General features: G+C 45.0%; 1 protein-coding gene across 1 annotated transcript; it reads right to left on the bottom strand.

The window, feature by feature from the left end:
* Positions 1-2125: 2125 nt before the first annotated feature.
* On the bottom strand, positions 2126-6283 carry LOC132389063 (zinc finger protein 227-like). The gene has a single exon (XM_059961476.1). It carries the CDS (start codon positions 6172-6174, stop codon positions 4549-4551), a length of 1626 nt encoding a protein of 541 aa, XP_059817459.1. The 5' UTR covers positions 6175-6283; the 3' UTR covers positions 2126-4548.
* Between the last annotated feature and the right edge of the window lie 4667 nt (positions 6284-10950).

Genomic DNA, 10950 nt, shown 5'->3' with positions numbered 1-10950 from the left:
GTGATTTCAATGAGGAAATTCATCGCTTTTCTTTCCAATGTTTGCAGGCGAGATTAAGATCGTTGGATGGGCAGATAGTTTTGTGTAAGTAGAGATGCTACAGAAGCACCTACATAGATTAGGAGAATGGGTAAAGAAATGGCAGGTGGAAGGTAGTATCGTCACTGGACATGCACATTGGTAGAAGAAATGAAAGCATTTTTTCTTTTCTAAATGGAGAGAAAACACAAACAGAACTCAGCCGCAAAGGGACCTGGGAGGTTCTGTGTAACAGTCCATAAAGGGGAATTTGCAGGTTGAGTCTGCTGTGAAGAAGGCGTGCAATGTGAGCATGAATTTCAAGAGGACCAAAATATAAAAGCAAGAAGATAATGCTTAAATTTGTAAAGAACTGGTGAGGCCTCACCTGGAGTATTATGAGCAGTTTAGGGCCCCTTATTTTAGATGTGTTTGACATGAGATGGTTCAAATCAGTTTCACGAAAGTGATTCCAGGATTGGATGGTGAGCCGTCTGAACAATGTTTGATCACTTGGTGTCTGTATTCACTGGGATTCAGAAAAATCAGGAGTGGCCTCATTGAAAACTATCAAATAGTGAAAGGCCTTGATAGAGTGGATGTGGAGAGGATTTTATGGAAAGCAATCCCTTTAAAACGGAATTGAGGAAGAATTCCTTCAGCCAGAGAGTGGTGAATCGGTGGAATTCTTTACCACAGTCATCTGCGGAGTTCAAGTGTTTCTGTATATTTAATGCACAGTGTGATAGACTCTTGATTGTTCAGGACATGAGTGGATGCGGGTGGAAGACAGAAGACTGGGGCTGAAAGGAAAATTGGATCAGCCATGATGGAATGGCGAAGCACATTCGATGTAACAAATGGTTTAATTCTACTCCTACAATTATGGTCTCATGGTCTGATGCCATTAAATATTAACTGGTGAAACAGCCTCATGAACGGCACCTTCTCAAAGGCCTTCTGAAAATCCAAAAACACAACATCCAACGATTCTCCTGAATCTAACCTGAATGTAACTTCTTCAAAAATTCCAGAAGATCTGGCCGGCAGGATTCTCCGTTACAAACTAGAAGATTAATTGGGTAAAGAAATTCTTGGGGGATCCGCTGGTGCCGTCAGTCTCCCCGGATGTTCAGGTCAGGTCGGAAAGTGGATATACTAGATATGTGATTCCTCTTACCGGTACCTTGAGTGGTTAGACGAATCAGAGAAACAAAAAAAACAAGTGAGGTCAGAATTAGATCCTGGTTTGCACTGTTGAAAAATTATGATTGACACAAGCGAGGTATTCCGGAGGTGGACCCCGTCCGAAGCTCGGGCTACGGGACAAATTTGTGAAAGATAGGTGGAGGCGTCGGTAGTGCTGAGGAAGATTGCAACAGGACGCAGGCAAATTTGCAGAATGGGCAAAAATGTGGCAGATTGAATATAATATTGGGAAAAGTACGATGTGGCTTTTTGGCAAAAGGAACAATAGTGAGCTACTATCTGATAGGCGAGAATGTTCAAACAACAGAAGTACAGAAGGAAATATGAGTCCTCGGGCAAGAATCCCAGAAGGTTAATTTACAGGACGACCCTGTGTAAAGAAGGCAAATGGAACGCTGGCATTTATTTAGAGTAAAGTGGAAGATATACGCAAGGAAATAATGCTGGTAGGCCCTATCAGGCCGCAATTAGAGCATTTGGGACCCATATCTCGGTAAATGTGTGCTGTCTTTGGAGAGAGTCCAGAAGATGTTCAAGAAAATGATTCCAGGAATGAAGGGGTTAAGATATGAGGAGCATTTCCCAGCCTTGTGTCTGTACTCCTGCACTGACCTAAGTTTAATGAATGCGGGTGGTGGGGTGTCAAATCTCACTGAAACCCACCGAATGTGGAAAAGTCCAGATAGTGTGGATGAAGAGAGGACTTTTCGTATGGTGGGGGTAGCCATAACAGAAAGCACAACCTCAAAAGGAGCGACCTTTTAGAGTAGTTAAAGAGAATTTTATTTAGTCAGAGAGTAGTGAATCTGTGGAATTCTCTAGCACAGACAGCGGTGAGGGCCACGCCAGTAGGTGCATTTAAGGCAGAATATAAAAGTTTGTGATCAGTCAGGGAATTACAGGATATGCCGAGGAGGCAGGTGCATGGGGTTGAGTGAGAACTGGGATCATCCACGATAGAACGATGAGGCAGACTTGCTGGGCTGAATGGACTAATTCTGCTCCTATGTCTTATTGTCTTATACAGTGAAGAATGACACAAAGTACTTGTTACGTTCGGTGGCTATTTCTTTACTCTATTGCCAGCATCATCTTCCAGTGGTACAATATCAACTCGCCTCTTTTTTAATATTTCTACATATGAGCAGCTATTGATACTTGATATTATTGGCTCACACCTTAATTTTTCATCTTGTCTCTCCTGTGTTCTATTTTTCAATTGTCTCCTGTTAGTTATGTAAAAGCTTTCCGATCTTTCCACTGTTTCCTTGCCGCTGACCCTGCTTTTGTTTTTAATCAAAAACAGGAGAAAATCTGTGGCTGCTGGAAATCCAAGCAACACATACACAAAATTCTGGAGGAACCTAGGAGGCCAGGAAGTAAATATGGGAAATAGTAAACAGTTGACATTTCGGGGTGAGACACTTCATCAGGACTGGGGAAAAAAAAGATGAGACGTCAGAGGAAAATGTGTTGGGGTGAGAGGGGTGGAAGAAGTGGCAGGTGATAGGTGAAACTGCGAGAGGGGGTGTAGTGAAGGAACACCCTAACCCTAACCCAAACAGAGCTCAATAATTAACAAATACAACAAAGGCAATAAACACTTTCATCAGTACAGACACTGACTTTTTCTAAATAAAAATACCTTAGTCCCACTTCAATCAGTAAAATTTACAAAGATAAATAAGAACTTTAGAAAACTTCAAAAAAGACTACTTACACTCAAACAGCACCTTAGACAGGAGGAAGAGGAATAACACAAATGAAAAAAAAAATCACACAACAGTCAGATAAAACTTTTAGGTGTATACTTTCTTCAAAAGTAAACAGGATTCAGCACTCCAAGAGTGTATGTGCAATTGTGCTAAGAAGACCAGAAAACTTAAATGAGAGGCCAACTCAGTAAAATGAATCATCACTCTGGAAGAAAACATTAACCAGTGGAATGAGTATGACCCTCCATGGGAGACATCCCAACGATGTACCGGCATACATTCTTATCCCAACCATTGTCCAGACCCCCAAACTCTGCAATGTGTGGACCCACCTCTGGTTTCTGACCCTGCTTCGTTGAACATCCAATGGATGGTTTCCCATTTGGCTTTCAGTCTTTAGAGGAGAGTGGTGTTTTCTAACAACCCTTTAGAAGCAGGGAAAATGGCCCAAAATATGGAAATGTGCCCAGAATAAGGTTAACTCCCAGTGTCATTCTTCGTCAGCCCAGAGATTTGAGGGGTGAAGAACATCTGAGACAGAACTGCAATCTATGTGACTTCATCAGTCAGTAGAAAATTTAAGGGAAACCTCTTCACCACTGGCTTGGAACCCATCAGCACAGGGAAGCAGGAGATGAACAATAGGGGAGGATTTAAAAGGACTGTCAAGGAATAGAATCATTGGCAGGGTCCAGCCGGACTGAGTACACTAGTTGTGTTATAAACTCACAGAGTTCCAAAGACAAAATTTAAAATAGAACTGATTTATTTGTCTCAGCTGCAGAATATTAAACTCCAGTCCCATTAAAGGTGAATGTGCAGCAGAAGAAACTCCTCCCATGCCCAGTGACCAGGGTGAAGAACTGGGTGTGGTGAGCAGCAGCAATAATTGCAGAGTTCAGCACCAACAGTCAGTCTTGAAGTAGCATTCAGCAATGGTGATGGAGAAATATCCAGCGTGCAGCTCATTGAAACTTCCTCCCCAGTGTAAACCCGGTAGTGTGTCACAAGTATAACATTCTGTAAGGTTTCACTGCTAATGTAACGGCCTCTCTGTCATGTTTCACTGCTGAGGTAATGGTTTCTCTGTAGCAGCAATATTTTGGTTATGACTAGTGATAACAGGATTTTGGAGTGCGGGGCTATCCAATGGCAGTAATGTTGTTCTTTCCTGTGAGTCTGGAAGAGAGAATTTCACCACCTTTTGCTGGGGAGAAATGAGAAGATGTGAATGGAGAGAGTGGGCCCTTTTTCTTTCTTTTTGTTTTCTTTACTAACCCTATAGTCTAAGTAGGAATTATAAATCTCAATTGTTTAATCACATATTGTGTACAGTTTGTTATTTCAGTGTACTGATTTGGAACGGGACACATCATGAAGCATCCACCCAAATGAGATTTCTTAAGTTGGCTGGGTTGGGGAGCTATCACTCCAAAAGTTAAGCTGCTAGCCGAAGTGAGAGTTGCATATGGTTAGATGACTGAGTGAATCGCTTCCCACATTCACAGCAGGTGAAAAGCCTCTCCCCAGTGTGAACTCAATGATGCACATTCAGTTGATTTGGCTGAGAGAATCTTATGCCAAACTCTGAGCAGGAGATCGGCCTCTACCCAGTGTGAACTTGCTGGTGTCTCTCCAGTTCAGATGATGAAGTGAATCCCTTCCCACAGTCTGAGCAGGTGAACGGCCTCCCCCTAGTGTGAACTGAACGGTGTGCTTGTAGGGCGGATGACCGAGTGAATCCCTTCCCGCATTCTGAGCAGGTGAACGGCCTCTCCCCAGTGTGATCTCGCTGATGTACCTTCAGGGTAGATGACCGAATGAATCCCTTCCCACAGACTGAGCAGGTGAACGGCCTCTCTCCAGTGTGAACTCGCTGATGTATCTTCAGTTCAGATGACTCAGTGAATCCCTTCCCACAGACAGAGCAGGTGAACGGCCTCTCTCCAGTGTGAATTTGCAGATGTCTATTCAGCTTAGATGACCAAGTGAATCCCTTCCCACAGACTGAGCAGGTGAATGGCCATTTCCCCGTGTGGGCTGACTGGTGTCTCTGCAGGTGAGATGACCAATTGAATCCCTTCCCACAGACTGAGCAGGCGAATGGCCTCTCCCCGGTGTGAACTCGCTGATGTACCTTCAGTTGAGCTGACTGAGTGAATCCCTTCCCACAGTCCGAGCAGATGAATGGCCTCTCCCCAGTGTGAACTGACTGGTGACTCAGTAGCTGGGATGAAACAGAGAATCCCTTCCCACAGTCTGAGCAGGCAAACGGCCGCTCCCCAGTGTGAACTCGCTGATGTAACTTCAGTTCGGATGAGCAAGTGAATCCCTTCCCACAGTCTAAGCAGGTGAATGGCCTCTCCCCAGTGTGAACTCGCTGGTGAGCCATTAGGTTGGATGAGCAAGTAAATCCCCTCCCGCAGACTGAGCAAGTGAACGGCCTCTCTCCAGTATGAACTCTCTGATGTACCTTCAGGTGGAATGACGCAGTGAATCCCTTCCCACAGTCTGAGCAGGTGAATGGCCTCTCTCCAGTGTGAAATCTCTGATGTGACTTCAGTTGAGAAGACCAGCTGAATCCCTTCCCACAGTATGAACAGGTGAACGGCCACTCCCCAGTGTGAACTCGCTGATGTACCTTCAGTTCGGATGAGCAAGCGAATCCCTTCCCACAGTCCGAGCAGATGAACGGCCTCTCCCCAGTGTGAATTCGCTGGTGAACCTTCAGATGGGATGACTGAGTGAATCCCTTCCCACAGTCTAAGCAGATGAATGGCCTTTCTCTCGTGTGAACTCGCTGGTGTACTTTCAGTTCGGATGAGCAAGTGAATCCCTTCCCACAGTCCGGGCAGGTGAACAGCTGCTCCCCAGTGTGAACTCGCTGGTGTACTTTCAGTTTGGATGAGCAAGTAAATCCCCTCCCACAGTCTGAGCAGGTGAACGGCCTCTCTCCAGTATGAACTCTCTGATGTATCTTCAGATTAGATGACATAGTGAATCCCTTCCCACACTCTGAGCAGGTGAATGGCCTCTCTCCAGTGTGAACTCGCTGATGTACCTTCAGGTGAGAGGACCAGCTGAATCCCTTCCCACAGTCTGAGCAGGTGAATGGCCTCTTCCCACTGTGAACACGCTGATGTAATTTCAGTTTAGATGAGCAAGTGAATCCTTTCCCACATTCCGAGCAGGTGAACGGCCTCTCCCCGGTGTGACCTCGCTGGTGAGCCATTAGGTCAGATGACCGAGTGAATGCTTCCCCAAAATTCAACAGATGACCAGCCTCTGCCCAGTGTGAACTGACTGGTGTGTCCGCAGGTGGGATGACCGACTGAATCCCTTCTCACCCACAGAACAGGTGAATGGCCTTGTCCAGTGTGAACTAGCTGATGTACCTTCAGTTGAGAAGGCCGAGTGATTCCATTTCCACTGTCTGATCAGGTGAATCGTTCCACCCTGTGCAAAATGATGGGTGTGCCAGTCGGTCAGACGATTCAGTGAATCCTTGCCCACAGTCTGAGCAGGAAGGATGATCGAGTGAATCCCTTCCCGCAGTCTGAGCAGGAAGGATGATGAGTGAATCCCTCCCCGCAGTCTGAGCAGGAAGGATGATCGAGTGAATCCCTCCCCACAGTCTGAGCAGGAAGGATGATCGAGTGAATCCCTCCCCACAGTCTGAGCAGGAAGGATGGTCGATTGAATCCCTCGCTCCACTTCTTAAATATCTGGACAGAGACAGCAAAACTGGTGTGTTGAGCTCTAGATTCCCGTACACAAATTCCTTGTCATTTTTGACCTGTAAAAAGATTTACAATATCTGTCAATGGGTAAAGGACAACATTTCAGATGAGTTCACATAAGTTGTCAAGGTGTGATCTGGCATCACACTGTTACAGTGAAGTTCAACCCAAGTTGGAGAGAGAAATCATCTCCTGACTGGGCAGAGTGCTGGTATCTGGAATGACCATCAAACTCTCTGATGCTCTTCCTGTCTCTATATGAATGGGGCATTTCTGCCATCTCCAATCCATGACCTGGCTCAGTTTGACTCTCTCCACTGGTATTGTTCCCTGTTCCCACTGAGCTGTATGGGTTCCTGGCCCCGCAATAACTGAAACACTCTCACACAAATAGCTGGCAGTGTATTGCATGAACCCACCACTACCTGTGTAAAAAACTTACCCCTGGTATCCCCTCAGTAGCTATTTCCAAGCACCTTAAAACAATGCCCCCTCGTGTTAGCCATTTCAGTACTGGGAATAAAACCTCTGGCTATCCACACGATCAATGCCCCTCATCATCAGATACACCTAAAACATGCTCTAAACATAGACAAGGTAATTAAACATTGCATGAGGATTTGTTGGAAGTATACAGAATTATGAGGGTATAGATAGGGTAAATGCAAGCAGCTTTTTCCACTGAGGTTGGGTGGGATGACAACTAGAGGGCATGGGTAAGCGGGGAAGGTGAACATTTAATGGGAGCACATTGAAAAGCTCTTCTCTGAATTGGTCGTGAGAGCGTGGCATGAGATGTCAGCACAAGGGGTACATGTGAGCTCAGTTTTACCATTTGAAAGAAGTTTGGATGGGAGCCTGGATGGTATGTGTATGGAAGGCGATGGTCCCAGTCAGGTAGTTGCAATAGATACCTTAAGTGGTTGTTTAAGCATTGACTAGATGGGCCAAATACCCTGTTTCCATACTGAACTCCCCCATGTTTCTGTGACAGAGAAGCTGGCCAAACTTGTTTGGAAGGGAAAAGGTAGGAGTGACAACAGGGCAGCAATGGCTGGAGTTTCTGGGAGCAATTCAGGAGCTGAGTGTTTGATATCTGAGGTCTGAACAACATCTGACTGGTGTCAAGAAAACAAACTCTCCCTCATTGTCACAAAAACAAAGGAGCTGATTCTGTACTACAGGAGGAATGGAGACAGGCTAACCCCTATTGACATCAATGGATCTGGGGTTGAGAGGGTGAAAAGCTTTAAGATCCTCAGCATAAACATCACCAGGGATCTCAAATGCTCTGTACATACCGGCTGTTTTGAAAAGAGCACAGCAGCACCTCTTTCTCCTCAGATGGTTGAAGTTGCTTGGTATGGGCCCCAAATCCTAAGAACTTTCTACAGAGAGACAATAGAGAGCATCCTGACTGGGTGCAGCACTGCCTGGTATGGGAACTGTACTTCCCTCAATCGCAGGACCCTGCAGAGAGTGGTGCGGACAGCCCAGTGCATCTGTAGATGTGAACTTCCCACTATTCCGGAGATTTACAGAGACAGGTGTGTAAAGAGTGCCAAAAGGATATTGGAGACTCAATTCACCACAACCACAAACTGTTCCTACTGCCACCATCCAGGAAAAGGTACCACAGCAAAAGGATTAATAGGCTTTGGGACATCTACCAGGGCAGGGCATCACCAGGACATCTACCAGGGCATCAGAATGATTAATTCATGCCGATACAATTGCATGTTGATTTTATACTGACTCTTCTATGTATAAACAATATATTATAAGTTACTATAAATTACACATTGCACATTTAGATGGAGAGTAATGTAAAGATATTTACTCCTCACGTGTATGAAGTATGTAAGTAATAAAGTCAATTCAATTCCACTCAATGCATCCTCTCCACTATTTGTTCTGTCACTCTGGCTCCCATTCCCCCTACAACTTATTTTATCCACTTCACCCTCTGACCACACTAGCTCCAGCAAGCCTCAATACTAGGATATTAGTCCCCTTCTTGTTCCATTCCCATAACTAATGAATCCCCTATCAATTATTTGACTTTCCACTGTAATATCCCCAACAGTTTCTAAAGTGGTCCAAATGCTGTTGTGTGGGGTGTCCACAAGAGTACTCTTCGGTGGCTATTTAACCTCATTCACCTGCCTGACTCTCACCCAGTTTCCTGTGTCCTGCACCTTGAGTGTAACTCACCTCTCTTCATGTCACATGCATCACCCCCTCTGACTCCCAGCTGATCAAGAATTCATCAATTTCAAGTCCCAGCTCCTTCAAGTTCAGGGCTACAAGCTGCAGCTGGATGCACATCTTGTAGGTGAGGGCATCAAGGACACTGGCAGTCTCTGCACCTTCCATCCAATACCCCCTCTGATTTCTAATGACCAGTGTGCACATAAATCATGTACTGTGCTTATTTTTACCAAGTGACAACATGTGCACAGTGATTTTTATATAGTGAGGTATTCATTTTAACACTGTCAATAAGAACTATGATCTCCTCTGGGTTTGATCGAGTTCATCTGCTCTCTCACGCAACCTATGTAGCGGGACTGCAACAGCTAATGAAGGACTTTCTTACCAGAGCTTTTGCACATTGTCCATAAGTGGTTTGCTTGCTAAATTATGTTGAAAAAGTCAGATTTCCAAATATCACTCCACTTCTTCCCACTTGTAAATTCTCCAGCAACTTTTGCATCGCCACAATACACACAGGTAACAACAGTTTCTTTATGGGACATAAACATTTCCCCTGAACCCTCCTGATGAATTAAGGATATATAAAAAAAAAATCATTTTGAACCTATGTAACCTCTGGCTAAAAGAACAGTTGGGACTGAATAGGAATATTTGAACCAAAGTAAACACTGTCTTCAGTGGTTAGCTAAGACAGGCTCATTACCAGTTCTCTATGGCTTGCAGAGAGATACACTGAGAGATGATAACATTATACACTGCACCCTCATTAGTTGATAACATTATACATTGTACCCTCATTAGTTGATAACATTATACACTGTACCCTCATTAGTTGATAACATTATACATTGCACCCTCATTAGTTGATAACATTATACACTGTACCCTCATTAGTTGATAACATTATACACTGTACCCTCTTTTGAGTAAAGGGAGGAGGACTCACTGATGGGGACAGGAATAAACATCTGTTTGTAATTAAGTCAGGGCCTTGCAAAGGGAGTAACTGATAAGGACTGGACAGTATATCCATCTGTAATTAAAACCTTCAGTTAGCAAACTCTCTTATCTAATTAAGTTTGGAGCCAACAGACTTGGTGGGCGTACCAGTTCAAATAACATCTTGCAATAGGAATGTATGGGGCTTACTATGTATAAATATATGGCTGTAACCTCACTAAATCAGTCCACTTGTCAGAAGGTGGCAGTGCTTACATGCCTTCCCTTTAACAACAGGGTCTCAAACTCCCGCTGGAAAATGAACTGTGGTGACGATAAGAAGCTGGTCTGCCGAGTTTTATTCAACTTCAACATTTGGAGTCACAAACACGATCCCAATACAGGGAGTGCTGAGCAGATGGGCTGAATGAAGATGTAAAGTGGAACAGTATATATCAGCAAGTTGGAGGAATAATACATGTGAGAAAGGGATAGAGGTATGTACTGCAGAAGGAACGCCAAAGGTTGGGAGACGCTAAAAGTGGAGCGTGAATGGGTGGATGGGCACCAAAAACAAGAGCAGGAGAAACAACGTAAGCAAACCGAGGTTGGTCCAGATAGGAGAGAAGGGCAGGAATATCAGTCTAAAGTTCGAACTTACAGGGAAAGAAGGGATCCCAAACACATGTCTGTCATACCGACCCTGTTTGAGGACAGTGACCGTGATGAGGAGTGGGCACCCACCGTACCTCTCCTACCTTACCAGCGGCCAAGTTCACCCAGTGCCCCCGAACCCCAATCCTCCCAGTACCCAGATACGGTGGCCGCTCAGCTAAAACAGCGGCACAGGGAAGGGGATGTCTCTACACCCTGAGATCCCGAAAGGGAATACCGAGGATTATTCCGAGACAGGGAGGGAAGAATCCAATAAATCCCCAGAGTTAGTGGCTCCACAAAGACAACTGCCCACCCAAATGCTGCCCAATCCATGAGGAGGAGGAGGGACAGCCCTCAGTGATTCCTGTGTATGCTCCATGGAAGCCTCAAGAAATGATAATGATCATGAATCAGGCCCCAGGTAGAAAAGAAAAACCAGCACCGTTTGCTCAGTG

The sequence above is a fragment of the Hypanus sabinus genome, unplaced genomic scaffold (genome assembly GCF_030144855.1).
Source record: "Hypanus sabinus isolate sHypSab1 unplaced genomic scaffold, sHypSab1.hap1 scaffold_47, whole genome shotgun sequence".
In the NCBI taxonomy this organism is placed as follows: Eukaryota; Metazoa; Chordata; class Chondrichthyes; order Myliobatiformes; family Dasyatidae; genus Hypanus; species Hypanus sabinus.
This window is presented reverse-complemented; position numbering and strand designations above follow the sequence as displayed.